Consider the following 16839-nt stretch of genomic DNA (forward strand, 5'->3'; position numbering starts at 1 on the left):
AGCTGTATGACCTTTCAGAAGACATTGCAGTAAAGCCTCATTTTCCTCATCTGTATGCACTTGATAGTAGTATCTGCCTTCTGGGGATGTCATGAGAATTAAGAGCATTTCCTGCCCCTGAGTACTGGAGATAGTTACAGTTGGGCAACCTCAAATGGGACTTTTTACATTGTCCAGCAGTCCTGCCATTTATTTAGTGAATAACCTTGCCTTTTACTTGTACTTCATGGAAAAAATAGAGGCCAGCAAATGGCAGTGTCTTAATTTTCCCAGTACCTACTCTACCAGTGTTTTTGCATATTTTGTTTTTAGTATCACTGGGGAAGATTAAATGAGATAATTAAAGCCCTTTACATAGTGAAGGAAGGATCCCACTTGTCTCCAGAGGAACCTTAACCTCTGGTTTTTGTCTGTCAACCAGATCTTTGCTTTTGGCTTGAAATAGTGTCAAGCCTCCCATTATAAAGGAAATGAAGCATCCTTATTTTTCCTCCAGCAGGCATCCAGATTCCTCCATTTCAAAACTAGATTCAAAGAGGTTTCAGATAGTCTGCTTAATTCCACTGGGCTCTCAACTTACTCCTAGTATATTTGTACCTTCTGAGGCTTTTGTCAAGCCAGTGATGACTTCCATGGCACACAATCAATCCTCATCTTGTTTGACCGTCCTTATAGCATTTACACTGCTGACACTCCCTTCTTTTTGAAATATCTTGTGTATTTTAACTATGACAGCAAACTGTTTTCTTCCACTTTTCCAGCTGTTTTTTGGTCTTCATCTGGCCATGAGTTCGTTAGTTCTAGATTCATTCAGCTCCACTCCTGGCTGGCTTAATAGTTCCTTTAAGTGTATATACCTATATATATACACATAGGCATATATATATATATATAAAGCAGAAATCAAAAAGCAAACGTGTTTATTCACTATCAGTCACATAATGAACATAGTGATTATGTTAATGTCATGTGATGAATCTCCTTAAGTAGGGCCAGTGAAGTTTAAATTGATTTACAAGGTATTTTCATGCTTGGGAAGTATATGTGTTAGAATTATAAAAGCCATCCGGGTGAGAGTGGCAACATAAATTAGATCATCCTTAATGTTTTTGTGCTTGTAATAATCTCAGCTGCTACTGCTTTCCTTCTCTTCCTCTCCCATTTCCTGGTATGTCCAATAATACATAAACCAAACACTTTTCTTTTTAATTGCCAGTAGAGTTATTTTAAGCAGGGGATAGAAACTTAAATGTCCATAGTTCCAGGCAAGTAATGATTGAAATAAACAAGATGGGGACTTGTGAATTCCAGTCTTGCTCCTGACCTGCTGCAATGCCTGGAAACTCATTAGAAAATGCTTAACCCAGGCTCCATCCTTTATAGGGTTCATTTTAACAGAGTCCCTAGGTGATTTGTGTGTGTGTTAAAGTTTTAGAAGCACTTGAGAACTTACACCCAAAAGGCAGCAGCCACTCTGAACTGAACTATGCCACACAGTCCAATACCCACCCCCAGCCACTCCCTCCCCATCAACAGTAGCCAGAAATCTGATCATTCAACTTTTGAATGTTGGCCACATTGTTTTGAAAAAAGTTCAGGTCAGACATGTCTTTGGACTCCATTTAATTCATGAATCATCAGTTTGCAACCTCTGGTTTCCAGATATGCTGTATCTCAATATTTATGTGTGTAAGTGTGTTTTGGGGGCCCTGATAAGTTGTTATGAGAAACAGGTTAGTTGTTTAGCTTGATTGTGTTGCCCTACAGTCCTCCTCAAGGAGCCTGCTCTTTATCCTTCCAGACCTTATCTTGTTTTGATGGCCCATGGTTATTTGAAATAGAAGCTGAAACTTGGCACTAAATGTTTTCCAAAGCTTGCATATTTTGTTTTGGATAGTTCAGTTTCCTCTTTCTCTTCACCATTTACTTTTTTCATTTTTTGTTCTTATTAGTCTCTTTCTAGCTTGTAAGCTACTTGAGAAGATAGTAGAGAAGTAAACAACAAAAGCATCATGGTTAGCACATAGAATCTAATGTAATATAAAATAGAGGTATGAAACTGCATGTGTATCGGGAGGCGCTACCTGCTGACTGAGCATGGTTTGGATTCTTTGCATTAGTGATTTCCATTGTGTATTTAACTTGTAATTTATACTTAGACCTGAAGAATTTAATAAATTGAGCCATTTACTTCAAATAAGTAATTACTGTGTGGTACCAGTGAAGTAATAGAATTTGACCTGTACTAATTATAGTTATCCTTCTTCTTGTAGGGGATAAATGGATGACTCTAATGCAGTGAAATATAATGTAAATTTAGAATCTGAGTCACTTGCCTTTAAAATACTGTAGCCAATACTCTGGTGTTTATATAAATATATGCAGCTATATTATGCTTATTAGGATTCATGGTAATCCAAACAGAAGTTAAAACTGTAGATATACCTTGATAATCTTCTGTTAAAATTTGGTTTCAGGTTCCTTTAACATATCAATAATTGTAAAGTAAATTTAAAATGCCATCAGCTCATTTTTTTAAATTGGATAGCTCTTGACTGGATAAGAATATTATCCTTAAGGTTCCCTTAAAGGAGTGCTTAAGAACTATGCTAGTTTCTGATCAGATGATCTAGGAGAATAATTGAAATTACAAAGATGGGTCTCCATAGCAACTCTGAATTGTCTGCTTGATAAATTAAAATACAGACATGGCAGTGTCTGTAGTTCAGAGCTCTAGATTTGGTCTGTTATTTTATTTGGAACAGTTTCAGTTTTAGGTCTTAATAGCTACTGCAGGTTTTCTGTACTTAATTGTGTACAGATTTTCCATTTCATTTGTGTTCCTCCCTAGATCTGACAGGCTTTCAAGATTTATTTCATTTTTAATCTCATTGTTTGAGTTAATCTGTTTAGATGAACTTTTAGCTTGTTTCTTTCCAAAGGTACTCCATAGAGAAATTAGCATGTAAGGTGAAGATAAACGGGTCTTTCATACCTGAATTTGAAACTGTTAATGTTTGATCTAGAAACTATGTCAGTAGGAAAACAGGAAGTCCATACAGGTCTGGAGCAAAAATATTTAGTTTCATGTATCACCAATTTTTAGACATCTTATAGTTATGGGCTCTACTCTAGAAAGATACTTGATGATGACCCTGCACCCCCATCCCCCATTTCGAGATTCTCCTTTAAACACATTTCTAATTGCTTCTAATTCCATTTTCCCTTCACTCTCAGTCCTATCTTGATGCTATTTCTTTTACCATCATTAGCAGCTTTTTTTTTTTTTAATCCCTGCTTTCTCCTGTTTATATTGTTGACCTTGTTCATTGTGTCCAGGGTTTTTAAAGTAGTCGTTGGCAACTAAGATGAGTAAACAGGCTTTATTGTCTCAGGCCAGGGCTTTTCTTTTCACATTTACCTAGGTTTTTTGCTTATATATATATATTTCAGATATTCCAAAGGAATAGGCTCATTGATAATCTGCTTATTACAGAGAATTTCTTTAGCAACCTCAGTGATATTTACTAGATTTGGGAATGAAAATGCCCTTAGTCATAAATCTGCTAATACTGACTTTCACTTAACCTAATAAGTGCAAAAAGTCTTAATATTTTACAGTTAACCTTCGAACAATGTGGGCTTGAAGTGACAGGTCCATTTATGTGGATTTTTTTCACTAGTAAATAAAATAGTAAATACACGATCCAAAGGTGGTTAAATCCAAGGATGTGGAACCCTGCTGATGTAGAGGAACCATATCCTTGGATACAGGGTCAAACTACAAGTTACATGGACTTTCAACAGCAGGAATTCTGCACCCTGAAAATCCCCATGTTGTTCAAGATAAAAGTATATGTAAGAACAAGGGTGATGTAGTTTTAAGGATTTTGGAAAGGGATATACTACAACCATTTGAGTGTAGATTGTCTGAAAATACATATTTTGCTCTGTGATTTGCTGCGAATTTAATCTATGCTTCACAAACCAAATATGAAGTCTGCATGATTAAAACTGGAATGTGCAACTGATAATGTTAGTAAAGCTTCACTTTCTTTAATGGACTAGTAAATTTGTTGGCAACACAATGTCAGATGTTACATGTACTTGGAATATAATGTCATTTTAGATCCATAAGAGACGGCTAGATTTTAGTTTAAGATTAAGTGAATATAGGTACATTGTTGATGTATGTAAGGCCTTTATCTTGCTGATATGGAAGCAACTTAAGTTGACCAGATATGTAAATTGAACTTGTGAATTCTGGAATACTGAATCTGGGGAGATTTCTTGGTTATTGGCTTCCAAACTGCCTAGACCTCTGAACTGATGGAGATTGAACTTGAGGCTTGTATTACTAGTTAGCTGTTTGCTACTTTGTTATTGTTCAGTCACTCAGTGGTGTCAGGCTCTTTGTAACTCCATGGAGTGCAGCACACCAGGTTTCCCTGACTTTCACCACCTCCCAGAGTTTGCTCAAACTCATGTGCTTTAAGTCGGTGATGCCATCTAACCACTTCAGCCTCTGTCACCCTCTTCTCCAGCCCTCAATCTTTCCTACCATCAGAGTGGTGAGTCAGCTCTTCGCATCAGGTGGCCAAAATATTGGAACTTCAGCTTCAGCATCCGTCCTTCCAATGAATATTCATGGTTGATTTAGGAAAAACATCTACTTCTGCTTTATTGACTATGCCAAAGCCTTTGACTGTGTATTACAACAAACTGTGGGAAATTCATCAAGATATGGAAATACCAGACCACTTGACCTGCCTCCTGAGAAATCTGTATGCAGGTCAGGAAGCAACAGTTAGAAGTAGACATGGAACAACAGACTGGTTACAAATCGGGAAAGGAGAATGTCAAGGCTATATATTGTCATCCTGCTTCTTTAACTTATATGCAGAGTACATCATGAGAAATGCTGGGCTGGATGAAGCACAAGATGGAATCAAGATTGCTGGGAGAAATATCAATAACCTCAGATATGCAGATGACTCCACCCTTATGCAGAAAGCGAAGAAGAACTAAAGAGCCTCTTGATGAAAGTGAAAGAGGAGAGTGAAAAGGTTGGCTTAAAGCTCAGTATTCAGAAAACTAAGATCATGGCATCTGGTCCCATCACTGATGGGGAAACAATGGAAACAGTGATAGAGTTGAATTTTGGGGGCTCCAAAATCATTGCAGATGGTGATTGCAGCCATGAAATTAAAAGATGCTTACTCCTTGGAAAAAAAGACCAACCGAGACAGCATATTAAAAAGCAGAGACATTACTTTGCCAACAAACGTCTAGTCAAAGCTTTGGTTTCTCCAGTAGTCATGTATGGATGTGAGAGTTGGACTGTGACGAAAGCTGAGTGCTGAAGAATTGATGCTTTTGAACTGTGGTGTTGGAGAAGACTTTTGAGAGTCCTTTGGACTGCAAGGAGATCCAACCGGTCCATCCTAAAAGAAGTTAGTCTTGAATTTTCATTGGGAAGGACCAATGCTGAAGCTGAAACTCCAATACTTTGGCCACCTGGTGCAAAGTACTGACTCATTTGAAAAGACCCTGATGCTGGGAGTGATTGAAGGTGGGAGGAGAAGGGGACGACAGAGGATGAGATGGCTGGATGGCATCACCGACTCAATGGACATGCGTTTGAATAAGCTCCGGGAGTTGGTGATGGACAGGGAAGCCTTGCGTGCTGCAGTCTCTGGGGTCACAAGGAGTCTGACATGACTGAGCCACTGAACTGACTGAACTGAAATTGGGCCATTCACTAAGTAACATTGTTGATCGCATGTTACCAGTATTAAAGCATCTTAAGAGCACAGTGAGGCTTAGATGACATAGTTCTATCTTAATAGGTATAAAAAGCAATGCTGTAGCATTCAGAATTCTTCAGCTCTGCCAAGTGTTGACAAAGATGTGGAGCACCTGGAACTCACATTGCTGGTGGGAATGCAAAACATACAGTTACTCTGGAAAATGGTTTGTCAATTTCTTAGTCATATAATCAGTCCATCCAGTTCCACTCCTAGGTATTTACTTAAGCGAAATAAAAATTTGTCCACCTATGGGCTTGTACTTGAATATTCATAATAGCCCCCAGTTGGAAACGGTCCAAATGTCCACCAAAAGGAGAATGGATAAGGTGTGATATATACCGTATATACACAGTGGAATACTAATTAACAAAAAGGGATTACTTGTTGATGTAACATCATGTATGAATCTCAAAACCATTTTGCTGGGTGAAAGAAGACAAAAATCTACTCTTTAAGATAGCAGTTTTAGAAAACACAAAACTGACAGCAAAGTAGTGGCGGTAAAGGTGGTGACTGAGAACAGCTGGGGTGATAAAATTCTTTATTGTGGTTGTGGTGGTTCCAGAACTATGTATGCACTTGTCAGAACTCATCAAATTGTACTTTTAAATTGGTGAATTCATTTGTAAGTTGTGCCTTACGGGTCCTTGATAAAATCTCTTAAATTTTAGATAGTATGGAGATATATATAAAGCTAAATTTTTAAAAGTTTTACCATATATTTCTTCTCAGGCTAGAACTTGTTCAAGACTTTCAAATGAACAAATTGTTACAGCTATTCTTTTGGTACATTTGGTTGTGCTTTGGGTGAAGCAAAAGGAAGAATAAGTAATCTTGAGAACAGTTTTGTCACCACACTGATCAAAGAATAAGTCACACAAAAGAAGTTAAAGCCAAATTACTTTGTGCTATTATATTTGAAGTCTTCGTGAGTAAGCTTTGAATGGTACTTTTGATCAGCATGATGGTAACTGAACATAAAATGATAAATGAGTGAAGCCTGCTATGAGATCGAAACATCATTATTTTAGAAACCTCTTAAAGAATTTTGCTACTGAAAGAGTTATTTTTTGAAAAAAGGATATGTGTGCCTGACCTGGTTGGTACAGGATGTTGCACTGGTTTTATTGGACACCTCTGAATCTTAGGAAGCGTGTTTCTCTTATGGTGCTTAGCTGTTTAGTAGATAGCTATTGCTATTTTATTTCACATTGGTAACTTTGTTTTACAATTTCACATAAATGGAAAAGGACTGAAAATGATGACCATGTTTAATATAAACAAATGATAGAACATTTGAGAAATGTTATAGACTTTCAAACAACCATCCTGAGGCTAGTCATTCCAATGTGTGATTTTTGTATTCATGTATATTTAAAACAGATTTGTTTACACACAAAATTTTACATAAATGGACTCTTCACTAGATGTCTTTTGCAAGACATTTTTAAAATTTTTATTTTATTTGCAAGACTTTATTTTTTAATTGCTTTCTGGTTATAGTACTGAAACTGGCAGACTCTAAATGCTTAAGGGACTGATTGATACCCTTACAGTCTCTCTCTCAAAAGCTCTAAAAGTTCTTACTGGGGAAATTAAACTGAGAAAAGAGAAGTAAGATTTAAGTGTATACCTAAAAACATCTTCTAGTATTAACTTTTTCAAAAAATGATTGTTTTCATTTTACATAAATCTTTAGCCTTCAGTTGCATTTCAGTTCATTTTAAAATTGCATCATTTTAGAATGGTGTGGAATTACACTCCATTATATTTACAAAACATTTTATTGCCTGTTATTTTTGTTTACTTTTGCTTTTGAGTCGGGAATAACAAGCTCCCTGGGATGTAGTTTCCCATGGATATCCTATGAATTTAAGAACTGTGGTGGTGGTAAGAAAGTCTGTTTGAAGGGAGTGGGAACCTCAGGGAGGGATTTTCTGAAGAGGCTGGCTAACTGTCACTATTTTGAATTAGAAGTCTTCTGAAACTTATCATACTGGCCTAAAGGATATGCTGCTTCTTTTTCATTCCTCATTTGATGGTCGTGGTTCAAGAGGGTGGCACTGTAGTGTAGTGGTTTTTAATTAATCATCTTTTAATGAGTGATGTACCAATCACTTTACATGGGTTTTTACCCCAAAGATATAGGACAGAACTTTGCTGCTGAGACTGTGATACTCATCAGTTCTGTTGAGCTTAATATTAATGGCCATGGCTGCTTAATGTATAATGGTTTTTTAGTTGACATCAACTCTGTCATTTTGCTGACCTATTGCTGTCACCTCTCACTCTTGTGTACCTGTATTTTACATACTTCTCCCTGCTTCTAATTATTTATGGTCTTGGAAAAGCCTGTTTAATAGTTCTCTGTGTGGTGAATAAATGACCTTTGAGTCTGATACTCTTAGAATATGAGTGAAATACATGTTTCAGTTCAGACTCCCTTATCTTTACCATTGAATTAAAAACTTATTTTTAAACTAAAGTGCTCAGAAAGAATGGCATTTTGGAATAGCTGGATTCCAGATGGTGTGTGTGTGTTATTTCTGATTGAGTGTTCCCGTTATGCTGAAATGAATTCCTCCCAAAACATAAGTTTTCTAGATATTTGAAGAGAATATTTTCAGTAGAACCCAACCTATTTTTTAACTTGAAAGTGTTTGTCTTGCCAAATTTTGACTTTTTTTCTTCTAGAACAAATTCTGTACAACATAAAACAAGAGTATAAACGCATGCAGAAGAGAAGACATTTAGAAACTAGTTTTCAACAGACAGATCCATGTTGTACTTCTGATGCACAGCCACATGCATTTCTCCTCAGCGGACCAGCTTCACCAGGTAATAAAAGAATTGATAAGTGTGAAAGGAATGTTACTTAGTATGGGAAAAAGGAAAACAAATTGCCTTTAGTCATCAAGCTCCTATATCTCCTTGATTTTTGAAAAAAACATTAATACAGGTAACTCATAATCTCTTAAAAATATGGTACAAAAAAGGTAATAGCCACTTGGATTCCCATGACTCAAAGACAGCCATCTGTAGGTAACATCCCTTAAGTGGACTTCCCCATAAATGCTATGATTCATAGCCTCTATTAAAGAAAAAAAAAATACAGCCATATGCTTCTCTGTCAGGTATAGATATACTTTGCCTTGGCTAAATACTGCATTCTACGGATTTCCCATAATTATTTAATAATGATAGACTTGAGATTTCTCCTATTACCAAAAATGTCCCTGAACATGCACCCTCACACACACTTGTCTTTTAGGATAATGCCTAAAGGTTGATTATTTTGATGCTACATCTGTTTTTACCTACCTTTTATTGGAGAGGATAGTTTGCATATACACTTAAAATTTTCAGTCAGTTCAGTCGCTCGGTCCAACTGTTCCAACCCCATGGACTGTAGCACACCAGGCTTACCGTCCATCACCAATTCTGGAGCTTGCTCAAACTCATGTCCATCGAGTTGGTGATGGCCATCCAGCCATCTTATCCTCTGTCGTCCCCTTCTCCTGCCTTCAGTCTCTCCCAGCATCACAGTCTTTTCCAGTGACTCAGTTCTTCGTATCAGGTGGCCAAAGAGTTGGAGTTACAGCTTCAGCAGCAATTTTTCCAGTGAATATTTAGGACTGATTTCCTTTAGGATTGACTGGTTGATATCCGTGTTGTCCAAGGGACTCTCACGTGAAGGGGATAAGTTGGTGAAATTTGGTAAGGGGAGGTAAGGGTAGAGACAGGATTGTATCGTGGGAAAGCAAGCTCCTCTCATTTGTCAGTTTACTTCTTATAAGCTCAGTTAACTGGCAGCCTCAGCAAAGCTGAGATTTTGAAAGTAAATAAAGATAGTTTGGTAGCTGTGGACTAAAGCTGGTATGCTTTATTCTTGTATATCAGTACACAAGAATTCTGGTATTCTGTCCAGCTGATGCTGGACACAGGACAAACATACTCAGTTAACTGGTCCCAGCCATCAAGTTAATAAAGAGCAGGTATAAAGAGGAATTGGGGCAGATAAACAGGACAAACAATTGATAGCAAATCTGTGTATTTCTGTTTATAGGATACTTGCAGCAGTGTTATCTTGAGTGACTGTCATAACCTGAGTTCTAAAAAATATTAATTTCAGATGTTCTTTTCAAGAAAAGAGGAATGATGTTTTTGGAAAATAAAAGTACCCTAAGTAAATACTTCAAGAGGAATGCATTCTGAAGAAATCTATCACTGTATAAGTGGCTGCTACATTAATAGTCTTTAAGGATGCTGAACTGTAAAATTTAATGTTGAATATTAGGAATATATTCTCAGTATTTATTTTTACAAAGTCTCTCGTGGCTAATAATTAATTTAAAACCAAAAAATTTATTGTTTGTATTTTGTTATTCTCTCAACTCACCTTCACATTTTCCCCCCTTATGTTTGATGGCATACATTTTGCTGTGTCTTTCCAAAGTTGTAAGCTGATAGGATTAAACCTGATTTAAGACTAGGGAAATACTGTGCTAAAGACTGATAGAAAAATGCTTTTATATGAGCACTGGAAATACTCACATGAAACCACCTCAGTTAGATGATGCTTTTCTATGATGCCTCTAAATCTGATGAGGTTTTTGTTCATGTTGTACATAGGGACTCCATCAGGAACATCCTCACCATTAAAAAAAGAACAGCCCTTATTCACTCTACGGCAGGTTGGGATGATCTGTGAACGTTTATTGAAAGAACGTGAGGAGAAAGTTCGAGAAGAATATGAAGAAATATTGAATACAAAACTTGCAGGTAAGAGATGAGTTTTAGAGTCTTTCCAGAAACTCATCCGAAGAAATGCATTCTTTCTCACATACATTTTACACATCAATTAAATTACCCCTTCTATACACTGGTAGGCATACTCTCTAAGAACCAGAGAATTTCATTTCAAGAAAGGAAATGAACTTGGCTATAGCTCATGGCCCTCCTTAGTGACTTTAAGAAATAGTATTTGTTAGCCATGTAGATGAGCAGCAATATTAGGAAACTAGATATTTCTTTTGATAATACCCTATGCTTTGGCTGTTTACAGAGAAGCCTGGAGGGCTACAGTTTGCTTGTGGGGTTTTTTTTTTAAAACACTTGGTTGTTTAAGTTATTTTACTTTTCCAAACTTTGAACTTTTTTATCTTGTATTGGGGTATTAGCCGATTAACAATGTTTGAGGTAGTTTCAGGTGAAGAGTGAAGGGACTCAGCCATACATATACATGTATCCATTCTCCCCAAACCCCCCGCCTCCCATCTAAGCTGGCACATAACATTGAGCAGAGTTTCATGTGCTATACAATAGGGCCTTGTTGGTTATCCATTTTAAGTATAGCAGTGTGTACATGACCTTTCCAAAGTCCCTAACTCTTCTCCTCAGGCTTCCCTGGTAGTTCAGACAGTAACAAATCTGCCTGCAGTGCAGGATATGTGGGTTCAATCCTTGCATTGGGAAGATCCTCTGGAGAAGGAAATGGCAACCTGCTCCAGTTTTCTTGCTGAAAAATCCCATGAACAGAGGAGCCTGGCAGGCTACAGTCCATGGGATTGCAAAGAGTTGGACTTGACTGAGTGACTAACCCTTCCTTCCTTCTCAGCAATCATAAGTTCATTTTCTTAAGTCTGTGAGTCTCTCTGTTTTATAAGTTCATTTGTATTGTTTCTTTTTAGATTCCAGATATATATAATTTCTCCTTCTCTGACTTCAGTTAGTATGACACTCTCTAGGTCCATCCATGTTGCTGCGAATGACATTGTTTCACTTTTATTAATGGTTGAGTAATACTCCATTGTGTATATATATATACACTACATCTTCTTTATCCATTCCTCTGTCAGTGGACATTTAGGTGGCTTCCACGTCTTCTTGTAAACAGTGCTGCAGTGAACACTGGGGTGCATGTATCCTTTCAGATCACGTTTTTCTCCAGATATATGCCCATGAGTGGGATTGCAGGGTCATATGGTAGCTGTATTTTCACTTTTTTATGGAACCTCCAAACTGTTCTCCATAGTGGCTGTACCAATTTACATTCCACCAACAGTGTAGAAGGGTTCCCTTTTCTCCACATCTTCTAGCATGTTTTTTGGATTTTTTGATAATAGCCATTCTGACCACTGTGAGGTGATATTGTAGTTTTGATTTGCATTTCTCTAATAACTAGCCATGTTGAACATCTTTTCATGTGCATATTAGGCCATCTGTTTGTCCTCTTTGGAGAAATGTCTGTTCAGGTCTTCTGCCCATTTTGAGTGGATTGTTTGTTTCGATGCTGTTGTCATAAGCTGCTTGTAAATTTTGGAGATTAATTCTTTATCGGTCACATTGTTTGAAGAGGTTTTTGACTTTGTACCTTTCACGATAATTTTGCATCAGTCTGAAGACTTGAAATTTAACTGGCACTGTGTACATAATTTTAACTGGCACTGTGTACATAATTTTATCAATCTGCTGCATTCTTTTAATTATCCAGAAAATTTTTTTCCATAAAATTGGATAATTTAAGTGTAGTAAATAAAATATGTGTGCTAACATAATCAGACTTTCCCCCCTGATTTTTAAGCCACAGATTTAATGGATATTGATATTGTAAACTTCATGCTTAGGGAGTTAGTGCTAATATAGGTGAGAGAATTTGTTAGTTATATAACATCTTTCTCTGTGGCATCTAATTAGGTTACAGGTGGATATTTGGATTAATTACATATTTTACTATGCTTTTTTGTCCTGTTTCCTCTCATTGCAGTACATTACCATTCATAGACTACTTATAATAATTTTCAGAGGAAAAATATCTTTACTTTTAATAAGAAATAAGCCCCACCCAGCTTATACATGAGGTTGTGTGATTTGAGCTGATGTGGGTTTCCTAAGCTCCATGCTCTTTCCATTTGAAAAGCTGTTACTATTGAGGTTGTGTGTCTAAGTGCCAAATAAGAATTATTTCACTATATATATATTGGACTTTTGAGTTTCTCTGGCCTTGAGAGATTAAGAGGGCATTTTTACAAATCATGTAATTGATAATTACCTCTATTTATAGAACAATATGATGCATTTGTGAAGTTTACACATGATCAGATAATGCGACGATATGGAGAACAGCCTGCTAGTTGTAAGTATTTCATCTTTGAACCAAATACAAGACAATCTTATGGAGATGTTTGTTATAATTTATTATAATTATCTTCATACACAAGAGAACTTAACAGTATCAAGGAGAAAAAGTTTGGAGGAAATAAGCAGTAAAATTTTACTCAGGCTTATTACTTTTGCTTATTTAAATATCTAGGGCAGTATATTAGGGATGAAGCTTTGGCGTGTTTAAATTTTGATCTGAACTTTGCACTCATTTTCCTTTTCTCTCCCTTTAGATGTTTCATGAATCACGTTTTCTGCATTTATGGGCTGCCTTGTTCCTTGTTGAGTTGTTGCAAGAGGTCCCAATTATGACATGCAGCAATGCCAATACCCCTCTGTGAATACAGGTTATTTCAAGCTTTCGTCAGTGGCAACCACTCTTAGGCAGCAACCGGATTTGGAAATTTCCTTGATGTCAATACCACCCGGATGTGGACCTTTGCTACCTGTATTAATGCCAGTGGCCTCATTTGCTGTATCATTACAATTTGGCTTCTATTAATATGTTTGGAAAGGATTAAAGCTGGTATTCTAAGAACATGCCCTTCACTGGTTGTGTAAATAAAACTGTAGAAAGACACTTCAGATGAAGTTAGTGTGATTTTAATTGTGCACTACAACCAAGCTATAACCAGTTGTTAATAATTTAGGATGTAATCCCAGGACATTATTAAGCAAATAGCCTACAGTGCTTCCTATGAACTAGTGGAGGAGGAGGGCATTTCTGTATTCCAGGACTTCTTGGGGTTTCAAATGGGTTTATATGATTTCCCTGTTGGGATTTTTTTTTTTGGTAGTTTTTATTTATTCTATCAGTCTTTTTAACGAATGTTTATAGCTGCATTCCCCCCACCATGTATCATTGTTTTACTGCCCTTGTAGTACTGGAATTTAGTTGGAAGAATAAACCATTTACTTCTAATCTGCTTGTTCTTAATGTACAGATGGGTAGTATTTGAATAAAGCCAGTGTTTTAAATGTAAGCATTTTCCAGGAATCAATTTTCTGATAAGATTTCAAAATCAGTCTTTTCATAAACTGAGTTCTGATTCCAAGTTGTCTCTCTTCTCATTGCATGACTGAAGGTTAGTTTTAACAGCTGTATACTTTAAAGGAAAATCTATGAAAGCATCATTCAGTACATCTAATTCCCATTCCATATGTGCTTTCCAGACACAGCTTTCCTATAATGAAGTGACCAAAGAGTGCTTCAGTGAATTCTTTTAAATTCTATTAACATATTTCTACTAATTAAGTCATAAATATACTGGGATATGTTTATAATTGACCTAATTAGTAGAAGACAAAAAAGATTATTTTTCCTTTTTAACTTTAGTGATTATATTTCACCAAAATTATATTCTTTGTCTAAAACAAGGCCAAAAAGTGGTAGAGGGCCTTTGCAAGATCCTCAGGTAATCCATATGCCCATTAAGTGCTTTAGAAACACTGGTATACCAAGGGTGGCCATAAGGTGGATAATCCTACCTGGTTTTAATGGACTGACAGATTCTCAGCCTCAGCATTACTGACAATTGGGGCCAGATTCAATCTTTGTTGTGGGGAGACTACTGCATGTAGGATGTTTAGCAGCATCTCTGGCCTCTACCACTAGATGCCAGTAATGCCCTCCCCCAGTCCTGACAACCAAAAATGTGCCTCCAGATGCTGACAAATGTCAGGGCAGGGGGGTTAAAATGGTCCCCAGCTGAGAACCACTGGTCTAGTGGGACAGCATTTTAGAATGTAAGAGTAAGTAAAAATTATGGAGGAGTGAGGATAGAATGTAAATATGCTTTATCTCTTCTTCATTCCAAAATGAACATTCTTTTCATATAATAAGCACATGTGACTTTTTGTGTAGATTTAAAGTTTATAAACTGGTCTGGTATAGAGGATATGCTATAAGGAAAACCAGTGCTGGCAGTCTGAATGGACCCTCAAATAACCTTTTAATTCTAGATTCAACTTTGGTCAAGAACAAAATTTCCCCCACAGCCAAATTTCTGCTTATCCACCTGACCCCAAAATTCTGTCTTATGGGCTGCTTCCTGATTTTAACTGATTTAGTGTGTGACGTAATTTCAGAAAATGAAAAATGTGGGCAACTTCTTGGATTTATTAACAGTTAAGATTTAGATGGACCCAGTAGGTGGCGATGAGTAGATACAAGCCTCACTTTGAATTCCCAAAAAGCTCTGAAATTGCTTCCAATAAGTACAGAATTTAGTCGGCCAACAGTCGTCATATTCTTTACAGTAAAAGGCCCTGCTGGTATTGAGCTGTACCCGGTTACTGTAATGTAACTAGGGTAAATCACCGGATATAATTTCCTGTATAGGAAAAACAGGCAATGTGAAAAAAATACAGTAAGTTTAAAAATATCAATGCTATCTTTGGCCTATGGCAAGAACTTACATCCTAAAGAAAATGGTTTCCAAATGAGACATTTATTGCATCAGCAACATTAACTGGAGCCCTTTACAGGTTCTACCCCTAGAGACTGCTTTAGAAGACTGAGGGGAGGTGAAGACTGTTGGAATCTGTTTGACATGTTCCCCAGCTGATCCAAGGTTGGAAATGATTGTATCCGCCTTTTTTGGGTTACTCCCTTACTTCAAAATTACACAGTAACTGCTGTTAATAAGTGAATATCCTGCTAAAGCACCTGATGAGCCTGTCCCTGTCTACTCATAGATAGGGCTCCAGCAGTTATGTGCTCCTACCTTTGCCCCAGCTGGGGAGCATTAGCTCATTCAAAGGTAGGGCCAACAGTCCTCTCCTGCACCCATTTTCCTTTTATATCTAATTCTCATAAAAAACTTGACAAAAGACTAAGTCTTTTGATCCTATAATTCCTCTCTAGGTATTAACCTATTTTTGTGTTCTATAATCTTTAGAACAAAACTCGAGAATTTTCTAAACGTCTATTCTTCTCCCACTTTTTTGGTCAATTTTATTAGAAAATCAAAAGCTAAAAATACAGTCCAGCAATCCTCTTAAAGGGAACAATTATTCTGCCCTTTTTGCTTTGTATGTATATTGTTTAAGAACATGTAGCCCACCAGGCTCCTCTGTCCATGGGATTTCCCAACAAGACTGTTGGAGTGGGTTGTCCTTTTTCTGACCCACGGATTGAACCCAGGTCTCCTGCACTAGCAGGTGGACTCTTTTACCTCCTACTTAAAGGAATGCTTTCCTAATTTAACATCTAATCCATATTCAGGTTTTCCCATTTGTCCTCAAAATGTCTTTTGCAGGTTTTTTTCTCCCTAAAGCAGAATTCAATTAAGATTCTGACTTTCTGGAACAACTAAACTTGTCATCTTATTGAATATTTGTCATAATTAATGTCATTAACTCTTCTATTGCTTTAAACGTACTGTAATCTGGAAGTTAAGTCTAAAGCATTTATTAGTTTCATGTTAAAACTTCATGGTATAAGATGATGCTATGATCTCTGTTATTATATCACACAAAGTGCTATGATAGGTGATGCCTGCCAGGCTTTGTCTTCACTCTTCAGCCACTCATTAGCCACCAACATTTTGTGCATTGCTAAATCTAATCAACATTTGAAACACTTTGTTCAGTTGGTGGCAAGATACCACCACACTGGCCTGATTTTCTTTCCTTTGCTGGTTGCTGGCCTGGTCTTTTCTCCGAACTTTAAAGCATGTCTAGAGATGACCTGGGGCTCCTTGCCTCTAGTATCAACTCCTCAGTTGATGGCATCGCCATTCAGAAGCTTTTCAGAGAGTACTGAATTCCTCACATCCTTCATCCAATCTTGTTTTCCATCTAAAATCTCAACCATCTCTACTACTACCCTTGTAGGAGACATTTGTGTCTTGCCTGGGTGATTCCA

General features: G+C 37.0%; 2 protein-coding genes across 8 annotated transcripts in view; one reads left to right on the top strand and one right to left on the bottom strand.

Annotated features, from left to right (window-relative positions):
- Positions 1-13954, top strand: part of AKIRIN2 (akirin 2) — a 29833-nt gene extending 15879 nt beyond the window's left edge. For 3 of the 5 annotated variants that reach the window (XM_086317811.1, XM_086317812.1, XM_086317810.1), the window contains exons 2-5: positions 8505-8648; positions 10443-10592; positions 12874-12945; positions 13205-13954. In XM_086317811.1, the coding sequence (XP_086173937.1) occupies positions 8543-8648; positions 10443-10592; positions 12874-12945; positions 13205-13215 (339 nt within the window). In that variant the 5' untranslated portion in view covers positions 8505-8542 and the 3' untranslated portion in view covers positions 13216-13954. The remainder of the gene's footprint in view (positions 1-8504; positions 8649-10442; positions 10593-12873; positions 12946-13204) is intronic. The other 2 variants (XM_086317808.1, XM_086317809.1) reach the window with 2 other exon arrangements.
- Positions 13955-15070: 1116 nt separating this feature from the next.
- ORC3 (origin recognition complex subunit 3) overlaps positions 15071-16839 on the bottom strand; it is a 73728-nt gene continuing 71959 nt past the window's right edge. For all 3 annotated transcript variants that reach the window (XR_015133159.1, XM_086317787.1, XM_086317786.1), the window contains one exon: positions 15071-15304. Coding sequence is in view for 2 of the 3 variants with exons in the window: in XM_086317787.1 (XP_086173913.1) it covers positions 15288-15304 (17 nt within the window). In the remaining variant the exon portion in view is untranslated. The remainder of the gene's footprint in view (positions 15305-16839) is intronic.

The sequence above is a fragment of the Bos grunniens genome, chromosome 9 (assembly GCF_055505025.1).
Source record: "Bos grunniens cultivar Pamir isolate PY7600 chromosome 9, Bosgru_T2T1.0, whole genome shotgun sequence".
NCBI classification, from domain to species: Eukaryota; Metazoa; Chordata; class Mammalia; order Artiodactyla; family Bovidae; genus Bos; species Bos grunniens.